The sequence below is a fragment of the Mustela nivalis genome (assembly GCF_964662115.1).
Source record: "Mustela nivalis genome assembly, chromosome: 13".
In the NCBI taxonomy this organism is placed as follows: domain Eukaryota; kingdom Metazoa; phylum Chordata; class Mammalia; order Carnivora; family Mustelidae; genus Mustela; species Mustela nivalis.
In genome coordinates, this window is record NC_139032.1 from 76132672 (window position 1) to 76150161 (window position 17490).

Below are 17490 nucleotides of genomic sequence, written 5' to 3' on the forward strand. Positions count from 1 at the left end.
TTTGCCATATTAAACAAACTAAGAAACATAAATTGTATGATCATTTCAATAGACTCAGAAAATTCAAAATCCACTTCTAATTAAAACAAAACAAAAATCTCTCAGCAAACAAACATTCAGTCTTTCGTCATTAAGTATGGTGGTACCTAAAGAACGAGCAGCACTGTGCTGGGAGTATAACCTGATTGTAAAGCCTGGCTTTACCAGATACTGGTTGTAGGACTTTGGGAAAGTCACACACCTCTTTGGGACTCACTTACTTGATCTCTAAAACCAGGCGAAGTTAGAAATCTGCAGAGCAAAGTTAGAAAAATAATGGCACTTGTTCCTTTGCCCCTCATTCTCCATAATCAATTTCAACAACTATCCATGCACACAAATACTTCCACAGAACTAAGGTTTATGGGTAAGGGATTATATTATAGCACCTGGGTGAAGCACAAAAAGTAGGAAAACCTATGGTAAGCAGGTTAAGAAAGACAGATCCACTATCCTAATCCTCCCTGTGGAAGGAGAGAGAAGTGTGTGCCTGACTTCCCTAGAAACCCTGCAGCTGCCCTGTTCCAGCACCCGGCCAACACCCTGGGATATAGGTGGCTCCCAGCAGACTCTTAAGATGCTAGGCCCCCAGCTAGGACCACCAGCTATCCAGGCTCCAGAAGCTTTCATGGCACCAGGCTCCCATGAACTCAGGTTCCCAACCCATCCTGGTGCCTGCCAGTTCCAACAGGCCCAGGGGGTGTCGCTGTGGCCTGGGCTCCCCTTAGCCCCAGTGCCAAACTACCACAGACCCAGATTCCCAGGCTGCCTTAAAGCAACACCCCCCCACCCCCCCACCCCCACCCCCAGACTCCAGCTCCAGGACGACATAGCTTCTTGGCTATGTCCGACATCAGAACTTCTCTCAGACATTCTCAGACTTTCTCCTCAGGGAGAGCCCTCAGGAGTTACAACCTAGCGGAACTCTCTTAAAAGTCCCTTTTCTCATCTCATCATGATCCGGTGTGCCTGAATCATTTCCAAATCCCTCTTCCTCAGCACTGAATACGAAACCATCTCACTAGAGATAACAGGTCTCACTCTCACTAGAAAAGGCAATTCCTTCATTTTCTTGACTTCAGTCCTAGAGAGAATATATTTCAGATTCAGGTATTCAAATATGTGACATCTAGGCCTTTCCAAGCAGAAAAGGTTAAATCCTCTTCTGAATTAACTAACCCTTTGATCAAGGACTTTGAGGGTTGAACTCAGAGAATCAGAAAGTTTTTCAGTTACAATTTACTATCATTCCCTACTGAAAACCATAAACAAACAAACAAACAAAAAGAACCCCACAGGCCTGGGCATCAGGTGACCATCACTAAACAATGAAACCTCAAATGCCTTCCCGTGTCAGATGAGACTAAGTCTCCAAAGGCATTTGGAAAATCCATTTCTCTCCTCTGTCACACTATCCTAACAAAATGGGAAGTCACGGGCTTCCTACTTACCTGTGTAGAGGTCCGTATCTGTGTACTCATCCACTTTCTTGTGCTGCAGAATATAGTCCGAGACCTTGGTCCCAATTGCTGGCTGAACGTCCACCCACTCCAAGGAGACAACCGTGCTGGATGGCTCTACTGTTGGGGACAGACGAAGCCTAGAAAGGGGGACAGGGAAGGCTGGTTGTTCTCCAGCAGTATGGTTTGCTCCCTCAAAGAGTCTGCATATCTCAAGATGAAAAGCCCAGGATTCAGGCTCACGTCCTGTTTTGACCCACCAACCAGCCTTTGTATGGACGCTGGCAATTCATTATACCTCTTTCAGCCTCCCCTTCCTTGTCCATAAAGCAGGGTTGAGAAGAGTTACCTTTCAGGATCAATGTGGGATCCAATAAATTAATCCAAGCCCATAATACATGCTCACAGAAAACTGATTAGCTTTCCATTTGTCTAAACTGTATTCTCAGCAGTGCTTCATCATCAATTAAATTGATGATGCCTTCAAACACAGTAGCCTCAACCCCTCTTGTCATTCTTTCCAATCCAATAGAGCAGTCAACTCTTTAATATCCTTAAATCAATACTTCCTCAGAGAGGGTCGGAGTCCCAGAATATCCTTTTACATGCTAAGACAGAGCAGAATGATTGAAGGTTATAACTGGAAAGATGCTTCGAGGCTGGGAAGTGCAATCACCTCATTTCAAAGATGGGAAAGTAAGGCCCAGAAAAGGAAAATTATTTGCAAAAAATCACCCAGCAAGTTGGGGACAGAACCATGATGGTAGTAATTTTGCTTATACCCAGCCCAGATTCCTTCTCTGTTTCCACTACACAATATAGTACCTCTTCAAGAACTATCTTACAGTGTAATCTCCCCAACACACACACAGAGGGGTGTTAAAGGACTCTGGTCCCTCCATATTGGCTCCTGCCTCACTCGCCTATGCTCCTCACAGCATTGTCTGTCTTAACCCTGCTCCATCAGTCCAGATGGTCTCCTTCAGTGTCCTCAAATGGTTCATTTACCACATCAGGGATTTCACATGGGCTCTTCCGTTTGCCTGAACCATGACTGGTGCCATTTGTCGTCTGGAAAACTACTCCCATTTAGGTCTTTTTAGAGAGACTTCCCTAACTCCCTCCCCTCCAGCGAACACCCATTCTTCTCTCTTCCAACACTTCTTTTTTTCTTTCATATTTTTATCAACTTTTTAAACTGTATCATTTTTTCCTGTTTTTGCCCAGCTGTCCCCTCACTAAATGGTCAACTCCCCAAGTGCACAGACTATCTTGCTCACTGATGAATTCTCAGTGTCTGACACATAGCAGGTATTCAAAAATTATGTGTTGAATGAATAAATGAAATGACATTTCTTTGAAAAGGTTCTACACTCTCTTTTTCTCAGTGGCCCCAATTTCCACCAGTAGTCAGTGCCCGGTAAACCCGTTCTGAACAGATGAGTGAAGAAGTAAACATAAACCCAGGGCATCATTTAAAAAAGCAGATTTCTATTCTGCCAAAACTTCCTGCTTTCTCAAAGAGGTAGGTTCCAGAGACTTTAGGGATCTGGTGACATGCTCTGGAAACAGAAGCAAGTCATGGCCTGGGCTGGAAGGATAGAACTGTGAGTCCATGGAAAGGGGTGGCCAAAGGAAGAGGGACCATACATACGTACACGGGCTGCGGGAGGGGGCTGCAGTTCGGGAGCCCATTGGCATCAAAGGCGCTGAGGTCACATCTGCACCAGTCATCGATTACGTCCCCTTTCCCCGAGCACCAGTAGGAGCTCATCAGTGCACTCTTGAAGGCCTGGAAAAAAGGAGGGCAGAAGAGATGATGATGACCATGGTGGAGATATTCAGAGTGAAGGTCCCAGCAACCACGACAGCAGCTGACCCAAACTTCACAGCGATCCACCTAGGCACAGGACACCATCTCCTGCCCAAACACCTAGCACTCTACCACCAGGTTCTCCCATTCTGGACCATTCTCTCCCCAGTAGCCGGAATGATCATTGAGGCAGGATGGTAGCAGCAGCAATGACTGAAAACCTCCTCTGGGGCCTGGTACTCTACCTGAATTAACTTATTTAATTTTCTCCACTCCCGTGCAATAGATATTATCATTATTATCATCATTTCCCCTTCTACCAATTAAGACACATGGAGGTAACTGGCCTGAGGGTCACAACCAGTAAAGTGATGGTGCTGGGATCTGAGGAAAGCAGTGTGGCTCCAGAAACTCCCTCAAACTCTTTTTTTTTAAATTGAAGTATAATTAACAGTGTCATAGTAGTCTCCAGTGTACAATATGAGTATTCAATGATTCTATATACTACTCTGTGCTTTCATACCAAGTGTAGTCACTGCCTCTTGCTGTGCTGACCACATGCTTCCCTGCATAGAAACCTTCAGAGGTTCCTCGTGGTTCCCAGAATACAGTCTAAGCTTCTTACTTGAGCTCCTGACCACTTCTACAGCATCATCAGTCACCACTCTAATTTTTCCTTGCATGTCAGCCCCTCCAACCTCATGCAACTACTAACATTCCCACCAACAGTAAATTCCTGCTTATGGAAACTGCGCTCTAAATTAGGACAACAGATGCTTCTGTAAAGGGCCAGATAGCAAATAATTTTGGCTTTGTTGCTAGGTAGTCTCTGCCACAGTTACTTAGCTCTGCCCTTGTAGCATGAAAGCGACATAGATAATACTTCAGATGAATGGGCATGATTGGGTTCTGATAAAATTTTATTTATAAAGACAGGAAGCAGGCTAAGTTTGGTCTAGGTCCACCGTTTGCTGACTCCTGCTCTAAATGATGATCAACATTCAATTAATGGCTTTTTTCATTAAGTTCAGTTAGCTACTGTATAGTACATTATTAGTTTTTGATGTAGTGTTCAATGATTCATTAGTTGCATGTAATACCCATCACAACACATGCCCTCCGTAATACCTATGCCCAGTTAATCCATTCCCCTACTAAAAACAAAACAAAAAAGTCCTAACATTCTATATAATTGCAATGTGTCTCATTGTCTTTCAAAAAAAAAAAAAATCTTTTCTCCCTGCTGGAATATTCCCTGCCTCCCTTTCTTATCCTCCATTTCACTCTCCTGGTCTTAAATGATACATGCCTTTGCTCCAGGAATCCGACACCTGGAGTTCCTTAAGCCTTGAACCACGCTCCTCTCCTGGACATCATAACACACTAGACCACGCCTACTGTCCCATTCTCTTGCCTGTCTCATTCAACAGATTCTGCTCACACCAAGGGTACAGGCCAGGCCTTATTCCAGCAAGTATTCTCAGAGGACTTGGCACAATTATCCAGTCAATATTTACTGAATGAATAAATGGACATTGAAAAACATCATTAGGCTCATGCTCGGATTCAGGTGTGCGTCATGCTTTAGTCACTCCATTTATGCTGATGTTCAAGGCACTGGGATTCAGAATGTTTGACAGACCTTTCTTTGAACTTAGGGACATTAGAGAATATTGATCTCTTACCCCTTTATCAGGTAACAAACCCTAGGTCCTTTCTTTTTCTTTTATGTTTATTGCTGTGTACTTTTTATTTTTTTTTAAGATTTTATTTATTTCTTTGACAGAGATCACAAGTAGGCAGAGCAGCAGGCAGAGAGAGAGGAGGAGGAAGGCTTCCCGCTAAGCAGAGAGCCCGATGCGGGGCTCGATCCAAGGACCTTGGGATCATGACTGAGCCGAAGGCAGAGGCTTCAACCCACTGAGCCACCCAGACGCCCCGCTGTGTACTTTTTAAATGAGAGTTTCATACTGCCTATATCCAAGGATACCTGGTTAGCCAGGTGTCACTTTTTCCCTCCACCATTGTCAAGTCTCAGGTGTAACACATTTGTGCAAAGTGGGTCTGGGATCAACATCCTTAGCGACCCAAAACACAGATGTAGGGGGAGGTGTGTATCAAGAATGCTGTTACAGCAACGCACCCAGCCATCTTGCAAATGTCTTGCTTCAATAATGTTTGGGCAGATATGCAATGATGTGGAATGAACAAGAGGGTATTATGCTAAGTGAAATAAGACAATTAGAGAAAGACAATTATCATACGATCCCTCTGATATGAGGAATTTGAGAGACAGGACAAGGGGTCGTAGTGGGTAGGGAGAGAAAAAATGAAACAAGATGGGACCAGGGAGAGAGACAAACCACAAGAGACTCTAAATCCTGGGAAACAAACTGAGGGTTGTGGGCCGGGGAGGTGGGGGTGGGGGAGAGGGTGGCTGGGTTATGAACACTGGGGAGGGTATGTGCTATGGTGAGTGCTGTGAAACGTATAAGCCTGATGATTCAGACCTGTACCCCTGGGGGAAATAATACATTATATGTTATTTTTTTTAATGTGAAAAAAAAAAGTGGGCAGAACAGACCCAAGGACACCCCTCCTTCCAGCCTCTGACCACCCTCCAACCTCTTCCAGTCACAACCTTCAGAACCATCTGCTCAGCCATTCTCTATCTCCAGGACCAGCCAACACTGTATTCTGAGCTTCGCTCCTCATTGCTGGTCAAATACGAGTTCCTAGACTCGTCAGTTACCGCACCAACGTGCAGGCTGTCATTAACTACCTGGTCAACCTGCGTCTGTGGGCCTCCGACACCTACCTCCCTCTGGGCTTCTCTTTCCACCTCGACAATGTGGCTCTGGAGGGGGTGGGTCACTTCTGTGAGTTCACTGAGGAGAAACGCAAAGGTACCGAGCATCTCTTGAAGGTGCAATACCAGCCCAGCAGCTGCGTCCTCCTCCAAAACATTCAAAAGCCTTCCCAGGATGAGTGGAGTAAAACTCTAGTGCCGCAGAAGCCACAGTAGTTCTGGAGAAGACACTGAACCAGGCCCTTTTGGAGCTGAAAGCCCTGCGTTCTGCCCAAGAGGCTCCCAGCTTGGGGACTTCCTGGTGAACCACTTCCCAGATGAGGAGGTGAAACTCACCCAGAAGATGGAGACCACCTGACTGACCTTGTGGTTCTGCTGCCCCGCCCCTCCCCCACTGAGCTGGGCTCCTATCTCTTTAAAAGGCTCACCCACAAGTACAACTAGAAGCCTCTGGAGCCCTGCAGCCTTCGAGGACCCTCCATGGCACTGCACCCCCCCCCCACCCCTGCAGTGGCTTCACCCTACGCCTCAACCTGTGGTTCCTCTCCCTGTGGCCACCAGGCAGCTTTTTAACCACCCCAGATCCCTTTCCCAAACTGTGGGCCAAAAGGAAACAAGAAAGGTTTTTAGAGGAAAAAAACAAAAGAGAATGCTATTGCGTGAGCCTTCACCACTTTTCTCTCAGTGCCCTGATAAGGAAGCTCCAATATGCCCGCTGAATGAATAAGTGATCTCATTTCTCCTGAATTAAGCATAGTGATGAAAGACATTTAAAAAAGAATTATAATAAAAGCTAATGCTCATGAAGCACCTATTACACAAGTGTAGATGCTTTAAGGCCATTAAAAAATTAAATTAAAAATCATGGTCTTCATTTACAGGTATAAGAACTAGGAATTAGAGCAGTGAAACGATTTTCCCCAGATGGCACAGCAATCCAAATACTGGAAGCAGAATCCCAACCCAGATCTCTGTGACTCACAAACACGGGCCTTTTCTGTTAAACCATGTGAGGCAGTGGGGGAGACCCCAAGTAAGGTTGCCAGATTCTGTAAATACAAATACAGGAGGCCTAGTTAAAATCAAATGTCAAGTGAACAAGTTTTTTTTTTTTTTAAGATTTTATTTATTTGACACACAGAGAGAGATCACAAGTAGACAGAGAAGCAGATAGAGAGGGGTAAGTAGGCTCCCCGCTGAGCAGAGAGCCCGATGCGGGGCTTGATCCCAGGACCCTGAGATCATGACCTCAGCCGAAGGCAAAGGCTCAAACCACTGAGCCACCCAGGTGCCCCAAGATTTTTTTTTTTTTTTTTTTAATTTAAGTACATCTCTTTCAGTGTTTGCATAAAGTATGTAGGCCAGAGTCTGGCACAGAGTCATAGCACTATTCCTACCACAAGCCAGAACCTATGTTGGAAACAAATGTCTGTTATTCAGCACTGGGTGGGGGTCCTATGACGACAGACACCAAATGGGATCGCATGAGGTCATGCTGACTGATGGATCTTCCTCTCCCTCCACATGCAGGTTCCCCTTGACTAAAATTAACATGCAAAATGGCTCATGGCTTAACATTCTGTAACCTCTCCAGGCAGCACTAAGGGCTTAATACTATGTTGGTGAAATCCAGGGCCGTGGGTGAAAGTGACCCAGATGGTAAGAGACCGCTTTGACTCTAGCAAGGAGAGGAGAGAGAACATCCTGTTTTGTGTATGTGCTTTTGTTTTTGTGTGAGTGTGTGTTTTGTAATCAATAGTCGCTTGAGCTTGTGGAAAACAAAACAGGAAATCTCTCTGGACTCTGTGAGTTTCACCATCCAAGCTGCTCTTGGGAAGAAATCCTGCCTGGGAGTCTCCACATCTACTGGCTCTTTCCCAGGCCAAGAGGAACAGAATGGGGACTGGTGCAATGGCCAGGCAAACCCTGGAGAGAGCACAAACACACCCTGATAAAAGGCCTACATCAAAGCAGGGGCCCTGGCTAGGCGGCAGAAGCCAGCATTGTGTCACGGCAGGATCACTCTTTCCTTCTGTCTCCAGCCCTTGCAACATCCCATCTTGAATCCAATTAGATCCCAGGGGAGGAGAATCATAGAATGTTCCAACTCCAAGGGACTCTGTAAATCATCTACTCTAATCCATTGGGCAGATCAGAGACAGTGGCTCAGAAAGGCTCGTGGGCTGGCCCAAGGTGAGAGAGCAACTTTGTGATGAAATGATTCTATTCCTCCATTTAATCCTAAAATTACCCTTGGAGATGGATGTCCGATCCCCATTCGCAAGTAAGAGTGGAAGAGGAGCGACTTGAACCGAAGTCCATCTGAATCCTGGCACCCTGGACCTTCCTGGGTCACACAGGAATAATAAATGCCAAGATTTCATCCAAAACATCCTTTTCAGCTGGTCTGTTTGGATCACGTGCTCATGTGTTTTTTGTGCGTGTCCATGAGTGCGTATGCGTGTGTGTGTGTTCTCAGAGGAAAATGAAACCTTACACTGGAGGCATTGTTGACTCCTGGCTTTGGAGTCCATGAAGGGACTTAAGAAACAAATGCTGTACTTAAACAAGGGTAAGGACTACATTTGCATGACCATTGGTTTTCATAACAAAGAAATGCTTCCAACTTCTTGCTAATTAGCTAGCAAACCAAACTGGTCAGGAGGAGAAAACAGCCACAAAAATGTTAAGCAATCAAAATAAACTAGGATTTATTTCTGACTGGATGGTTACTTCCCTATTTGAACTTGCCTAGTTTAAATTATTGCGTTACTCCTTTCTTTAAGCCTTAGTTTCTCCATCTGTAAAATGAGGACAAGAAAGATGTATTTTTTTTTTAAAGATTTTATTTATTTATTTGTCAGACAGAGATCACAAGTAGGCAACCCTATGTGGGGCTCTATCCCAGGACCCTGGGACCATGACCCGATCTGAAGGCAGAGGCTTTAAACCACTGATCCACCCAGGTGCCCTTTTGAAAGTTTAGTGAATCTCACTAAACATTCACTGATCTTCCCACTCCACACCAACTGCTGCCTAGATGCTAAGAAATGAGATGAACAAGACACAGCATCTAACTTCAAAGGGCTCATGGTTTAATGGTGAAGACACAAATAATCACCATGATGATTATGGTTCAAATGCTATGAAATAATTCACACAGATGGCTGTGGGAATACCGAGGAAGGGGTTCTTCCAGCTCTAAAATTCTGACAATGTCTTCAGAATGTTAAATTTAATACTCCTGTATTTGATTAAGAGAGTTGGGACCATCTATATAGAATGTCACTAAACCTGTGAATTAAATTCCATACTCCCATACTTACAAAGCCTTAATTTTTATACTAAAAATCATATTCAGAGGCTGACCCCAAGTCTGTTATTTTTGATATTGAAATGATTCTGGTCTGTCTGATGAAAAAGATGCCCTGAAGTCTTCATTCAAAGCTTAATGGATTTCGTTATTTCCACGGTGCCATTAGGGTTGGTCTCAGAGGCTGTTCAATCCTCTTCTCTAGGCAATTGTCATAGCCTCTGGACTGGCCTTGGAGCTCCAATGTCACCTTTTCCAGACCCTCCTTTCCCAGCTTTCTGAAACACCAATACTGATTCCACCCTCTATCTCCACCTCCTTCAAAGTCCCACCTCCTTCCGGTTAAAGCCTCTGCTTCTTAACCTGACATTCAAAACCCTTTGTTGTTCAGCACCTGGCTCCTCTCCAAGGAGAGGAGTGGCTTTTCCCACTGTACCCACTCTAGGGTCCGGTACATACTAAGCCTTCTCTTATGCTGTGCTTTTGTTCTAAAATGCCCTTTCCCCATTTTTTCTCCTTGTTGAATTTGAGGAAACTGTCCACCAGGACCCTGCCACACTTGAGAAATGTTGTCTCTACCACCACTCAGTTTTGGCCCATTTCACATTTCCTTGTGATTTGCTTATTTCTATGTCCTTCTTGATTTTTATACTCTGAACTCCTCCAGTCCGAGGTAATGTATTTGACGAATATCTGTGCCCCCAGCACTAAGCAAAAGAGCAACACATAGTAGGGTCCCAAAAATATGTGTTGAATTCCATAGATATGTAATAGGATGCTCTGCCAGGTATTAAAATTATACACTTGCCACTGTTTTTCTTTTCTAGCAAAAAAGATGACAGAAATGCAACTGGTCACCATAAAAAGACTAAATATCCATGAAACCACTGAAGGTACATCGGGGTGGGATATGGAGGTAAAATCTCTTCTGAAGACATTTATAATTACTGCTTGAAGGAGGGTAGGTGGAAAGCTTTTCTCCAGGGGGTGCTTGGGTCAATAAGAATCTCTTGGGTCTCTAGAGAAAGATGATAGGAAGAGAGATGGGCCTCGCTGACATCCCCGTTTTGTAGGGAGACTAATTCCTGAGCCCGTGCCATACGTCGGATTGGTCCAAAGGGACTAGGATTGATGACCATAGGAAGCACTGAAGAGGACACCATGGCAGTGTTCACATGGAGGCAGAACTAATGGTCTCCAGCTCAGCCTGGACCTCTGGGATAGACCCTACCTGGGTCATTTGCCATCCACACTCCCTAGCAGTGGCTGTAGGAGATGTCAACCACTCATTTCCCTGGTAGTTACAGGAGCTGGAGGCCAGGGACTGGAGCCCCCATTCTTTGAGAATAGAACCAAAAATATTGGTGTGCCCGGACCTTGAGGAGATTAGCTGGTCATTTTGTTGGAAATCTGCGACTGCATAATTAAGCAGTCTATGTCGGAACACATGTAAGGAAAGAAGTGAATCATGTTAGTTGACTTAAGTCTTCTTATTCTCAAACAGAGGAGGAAGGCAGGGATAGTGACTTTAAAACATGGCTCCAGATATCTCTGACATTTCCATCATCATGAAGTGTTCTAAGTTCTCTCCCCTTGGGTCCAGGCTCTACAACTGCAACCAAAAGAAGTACTACTGCTTCAACTTCTGGCCCCAAGCCTTAAGAAACTGACAGCTTCCCCATCAGGTCACTGGGGATACTCACTCTTGGAGCCCAACCACCATGCTATGAGGAAGCCCAGACCACATGGACAGACCACATAAAGGTATTCCAGCCAAGAGACCTAACAGTCCCCAGCCAACATCCAGGGTCATCTGTTGGATATGTGAGCACAGAAGCCTTTAAGATAACTCCAGCCGTAGCCACCAACTGATTGCAACCACATGAGAGACCCAGGTAAGAACTATGAAGCTCAACCCATAGAACCATTAGAGAGACTAATAAAGTGATCACTATTGTTTTAAGCCAACAATTTCTGGGATTACATGGCAATAAGTAACTGGGACAGGAGGTAATTCACCTCTGAACAATCCTGAAACATTGCTTAGAGGAGGTAGCAACTGGGGAAGAGCCCAGCAAAGGGATTTAGTAAACCTTAGATTACATACATATCTCAGGAGCTAGAGGGCTCATGACGTGCATACACACATGCACAATGTCACAGATCCCCAATATATCAGATCAGGAAGTGCCCTGAAAGGTGATACTAACCGTCACAATTTTGCAGACTAAGAGGCCCAAAGAGGGGAAGAGACTTGTCGAAATTTACATCACAAGAATCTGGCAGAAAATAAACCAAGTTTTTCGTATCAATAACATTCACTATATGAGGCTGCCTTCCTTTGGACCTGGTTTCAAGCCACTAATTGCAATGCTGCTGGACAGGAAACAACCTTAATAAAAATACTTACTGAGAACGTACTAAGCACTTTAATACATGTTATCTCATTTCATCTTACTGTTACCTTATGAGGCAGATTCTGTTACCATTCCCATTTTATAGATGAAGAAACTGAGATTCAAAGGGTACAATGGACTATTCGAAGTCACCGGCTATACAGTGGTAGAACAACTTGATTTCAGGTTATTGGATCCTGAAGCCCAGTCTCTCAGTCTTGACCATTATGAGCAAGCAATATTCTCAGCAACTAGAGGATATCAGTAGTAGTACTTAACATTTACTGAGCGCTTACTCTAAGCCCAGCACCGTTACACTTTATCCTCACAATAACTCTAAGTATGTTAGATATATTGGCTCATTTAATTTTCCCAACAACCTGTGACATTCCACTTTACATTTCTGCCCAAGGACATAGGGTTGATCAGTGACACAGTCAGTATTTGCACGCAGGAAGTCTAGCTCTAGAGCCTGTGCCTCCAAAGATAACCTTTGATGGACACAATCCATGTTTTTTAATGTTATTTATACCCTGAATCCCTCCACCTTTGGTGTAGATTGTGATCTCTCACTGGATCCATGGGAATAGACCAATGAAAATGCCATATGTAATTTCCATTTTCGTCCGTCAAATGTCAGCAATGTCATATGGTTTAATGTAATAGGAGCCACAGGAATGAATACAATTCCACAGGAGGTGGATATAGAGCAGGAAAAAAGTCTAAGACAGCAGAATCCCAGGGACCCTAACTTTTCTGAATAACTTGCTATGTGACCTCAGTAAGTTATTTACTCTCTCTGGGCCTTCCTGTCACCTGGAATGTCTTCAGCTTGTAGAGCAGAGGAGACTCTGCATTTTGGAGGGGAGGAGGGGGCATGGGAACTCTTTGTACTTTATGCCCCATTTTGCTAGGAACCTAAAACTGACCAAAAGAAAATGAAGCCTATATTTAAAACCTCCTGCCAGCTAACATGTTTTCTGTAGAAGAGGTCTCACAGACTTTGAGCATGCCATGAATGGCTTCTGAAGAAAAAGCATTGTAGCATGAAAGGTAGAGACGCCTATTAAGCATATCCTAATTCTAGCCTGGTGCTAGGGCATCCATCTGTTAGCTCTCATAAGCCTCTCAACAACGTGTACCTGCTGTATGTGGCTCTTACTGTCTGCAGTGATCCTTACAGATGAGCCAGTGTAGAGTCAGAGAAAAGATGGCAGCCCAGTGTCCCCCAGATAGAACACAATAGAGCAGAGTCTCTAACTCTAAATCCCAAGCTTTGGCCCCTGACTTCCCCTGTCTCATGCATCATTTTCACCTGCTAAGTCAAATCGCTCTATGCACAAGGCCACACAGTGAAGGGACACTCACTGGGAAGGACCCATTTCCTATATGAGAAATTGTGCAGCTCAATCTATGGCTCCATAAATCACAGAAATGACACCTAATTTCCCCTGTCAGGGTAAACTTCTCTTTGCAAGCCTTCTCCCCTGAATGATGAGAGCCCAACCGAACAGCTTGTTCATCTGGGTGATAAGGGAAGACATTTGAAGGCAGCCAAACCCCCCTCGTGCCACACTATTTCTGCTAATGAAAAATAAATAGTCACCCCACTGAGATGCTCCTGTGTGGGGTACTGTCAGCTGTCTGTTTCTCACGATGTACAGAGACAAGATGATAAGGTTACATGATCCTCAAGAAAGGAGCTGTTTTTCTTGTCAGGTCACCACATATTTCAGTTCTCATCCATCTCATCTAGATGATGAAGCGCTAGGTTTCAAGGCTTCAATGCATGAAAAATAACAGGAAGCATTTTTGAGCGGTACCTATACACCAGACACAGAGCTCATTGTTTGCCAGGCAGAGAAGCATTTTATCAGTACTGCAATGCCATGATTTGGGTTCTCCTATCACACTCCTTATACAGAGGACGAGACTGAGGCCACAGGGAATTTGGGCTCCTTTCCTTTGTGACATAAGTCAGTATTCGCCAAAGCAAAATTCAAACTCGAGCTCCTCCCATTCCTAAATGCATCACCACGATGAGCGAATTTAATCCTCAGACAAGCCCCTATATTACGTTGTGCTGTCTCCATGAAATCTTTGAAAAGGTTGAAACTTAAAAACGTTTGTGTCACGTAGGACTGAGGGACTTGAACAACGTCACAAACCTAGGATAATTCAGAGTTAGGATTCAAACACCAGACTGATTCCCAAGACTGAATGTCTCTTTTCTGCCCCATTTTTCCTAAAGGCTTAAGATAGGTGGGGCTTGAGGTGCCTGGCATAGTCTCCGAACAAGCCAGGGTGAATGGTTAACCTTGTTCTGTTCAGTCCTAAATCCTTACTGACCCAAACAACACTCCAAAGTGTGTTTCTAGGAATATGAATTCAATGGGATGTTAAATGATTTTAAAGTTTTAAAAAAAGCAGTGGGGAGTATTTGGAGAGGTGGTCTTTATGGTCAAATAATTTGGAAAAGACTATATTTAAAAAAAAGAAAGAAAGAAAGATTACTCTACATAGAACTTTCCAGAGCCATTCATATACTAATGGTTAATGGGAGACCCTAAGAAATGCAAAAAATACAGCATTTCCCAAACATCTGTGTCCGTGGAAATTATTTTCCCCCCACATGGCACCTGGGGATCTGGTGCTTGGCAGAGTCTTCTCCATATTATGCTCCTCTAGATTCTAGGCTGGACACAATGCTCTCTCCCAAGAGCTACTCAGGAAAGAGAGCTCATCCCAGCTCTGTCAGTAACTGCGCAACTTTGGCCAAGTCTGCTTTCCTCTCAGGGACTTAGCTATCTTGTCTATAAAATAAGGGTGTTGAATATTTTTATTGCAGAGGCTCTAACCTTCTGGCAATACTATGAGTGCTAAAAGTATTTGTAACTCCCACAGATGCTACTCCAACTCCTGCTAACTCTTCCCCAGGCATCCAGCTCAGGTGCTTGCAGACGAGGCCCTGGACCACTGATGACCTGAGCCCCCCATGACTGGCCTCCTGGCCACAGATTCGGCCACATCCCCATAGGTGGCTAGGAGTCATTTGGAGGTCTTCATGCTGATATCAGGCCCTTCACATCTCTGCTTCTCATTCCAGCATCACCTCTTGCCACCACTATTTTTAGACACTATTCTCCAGCCGTGCTATCTCACCTTTAGCCATTTATATGCTATTTCCACTCCTGGAACTCTTCCCCCATCCCATAATTTCCCCCAGTGCCTAATCTGTCAAGTCTCAGTTTGGAAACCACCTCCTTGACCCCCCCCCCCAGCCAAAGCTGGGATAGAACTCTTCCTTTGTAACGCATCTTCGTCCACCTCCCCCTACCATAAAACTTATTTTACTGTGTGGAATTTTATTGTCTGTTTCATTGCTTATCTGTCTTTCCTTATAGATTGTGTACAAATTGAGGTTGGAGCCCTCCTGTCTGTTTTGTTTGTTATTTAATCCCTAGCACCTGACACAGAGCCGGAGCTGTAATTGATTAATCAATTGGTCTATCATAAAATAATGAATGTTAAGAAACTTAATCTTGTTGTATATCTTGTCCCTTTTGGCCTTAGCTTAGAAGATTCCTCTTCTGCCCAGGGCCTTAGGATAATTCTGTGTTTTTAACCTTTTCCATGCTTTTATCACAGGCTAACTTTACTTCTAAGACCAGTCCAGGAGATCTAAGAGCCAAAGCTCTCAACTTTTAAACCCCTCCATATCCTCCTGTAAAATATAGAAGGGTTTTTATCAGCTTTTCACACAAAACATAGCAAATACCAGAAGGGACCAGTGCAAAATTACTTTGGTAATTTTGGTCAAGTCATACTCATACTTTAAGACCCACCACAACTGCAATCTTCTCTGGAAACTCGTTTTTTCTTACCTTTCCCGCCCCCGCAGAACTGAAGGCTATCATTGCACCTTCAACAACATATCTGCTAGTAAGATACAATATTTTACTGAATTATTGATCTGTATGACTATTCGCTCCATTTGTTAAATATTTATGCAAGCTGCATATTCTACTCTACAATACACTTGAGTCAGTTTTAATATTGAAACAATGAAATTTTCCCCGAAAAAATGTTTGTCACGTTTGATCTCTGGGCCTCTGCCTTTCGTAATGACCTGAAGTTCTTACCAGAAATTCAGATTCCCAGGCCAAACTTGGCCACACTGAAACAGAATCCTGGGAGTGCTTATCCAGAATCTGATTTCATATACTCCCAGGTGATTCTTATATATATTATTAGCTCAAGAATCTCCTATCTCCTTATCTTATGGCTTTGGATATATCTTGGCATATCAGAGTATATCCCCCTGGGTTAAGGTACTCCAGTTTGAGAATAAAAACCTATGGGATTTTATTTCAATAGATATCTTTCAGGTATCGGATACAGCAAACAGTTTGGCAGGCATATTTGAACAAAATAATCCTGTCGCTTTAGCCAAAGGTGGTGGGACCAAAATTCATTACTTGGCCTAAATTGGACCAATTAGGTCCATTTTTTCCCCTAATGATTAGATTCAAGTGGCTGTTCGTCTGTAAGTGCTTGAACGGGTATGAGATAAAAAGCTAGACTTGGCTATGGGGTTTTGACATCTTAAACTACATTCACAGAGACCAGAACATGTAAGGAGCAGAGAGTTAAAGAAAGAGAGAAAATCAGAGATGGCAGGCTCTGGAGTTACTGCTGAGAGTGGCTTCCTAGATCTTGGGAGTCTCTGTTCTCTGTTCTTGGGTTACATGAAAAATCAATATATCATTATAGTATTTTCTCCATTTGCTGCTTAGGATGTTTCAGTGGGCTTCTGCTTCTTACCAATAAAAGAGCCTTGACCAAGAGAAGTATACAGGCATACAGGGCCCTTCCCACGGAGATGTCCAACAATCCCTCTAGCCTCATGTCCTACCACTGCAGTCTGCCCCAGTCCTATGTGCCAGCTACCCTAAACCACTTACAACAAGGACCAGACAAGCAGCAAACTTATGTCAGCCTAAAATGCTTTTCCTTCATTCTATGTTTGGTCAAGTCATACTCATACTTTAAGACCCACCACAACTGCAATCTTCTCTGGAAACTCGTTTTTTCTTACCTTTCCCGCCCCCGCAGAACTGAAGGCTATCATTGCACCTTCAACAACATATCTGCTAGTAAGATACAATATTTTACTGAATTATTGATCTGTATGACTATTCGCTCCACTGAACTTTTCCTTGCCTTATTTTACCAGAAGATCCTTGCACCAGACCTGGCGGAGAGTAGGTACTCCATAAATGTTCATTGCATGACAAAGTGTGGATGAGTGGCGAACTCCGAGAAACAGAAGATTGGGAGCTCTTCAGATGTCTAATCTGTGTTATCCTAGCAGGCCCTTCTCAGTCACCAGGGCAATAGATTCGCTTACATTGTTCTAAACTATCTCCAGATCATTTGTCCTGCCTGTCACTGAGCTGATAGCAGTTGTGAAAGTGATGAATAGCAGACCAATTATGAGCAACAGGAAACATCAGTTATAACTCCAGGGAGAAGACACAGCCATATCAGTAGCCTCATCCATCTAATCATGAGTCATCTTCCCAAGGCATCTTGCCTTGTGACCTTGAACTGCCAAGGGCTTCTTAGTCTTGTACAAATCCAAGTTCTTCAGAGAACGG

The 17490-nt window shown here is 44.0% G+C and overlaps 1 protein-coding gene across 3 annotated transcripts in view; it reads right to left on the bottom strand.

Moving 5' to 3' along the window:
* ASTN2 (astrotactin 2) overlaps positions 1-17490 on the bottom strand; it is an 855422-nt gene that overhangs the window by 145201 nt on the left and 692731 nt on the right. For all 3 annotated transcript variants that reach the window (XM_082697137.1, XM_082697136.1, XM_082697135.1), the window contains 2 exons: positions 3158-3291; positions 1491-1639 (listed from right to left, as the gene is read on the bottom strand). In XM_082697137.1, the coding sequence (XP_082553263.1) occupies positions 1491-1639; positions 3158-3291 (283 nt within the window). The remainder of the gene's footprint in view (positions 1-1490; positions 1640-3157; positions 3292-17490) is intronic.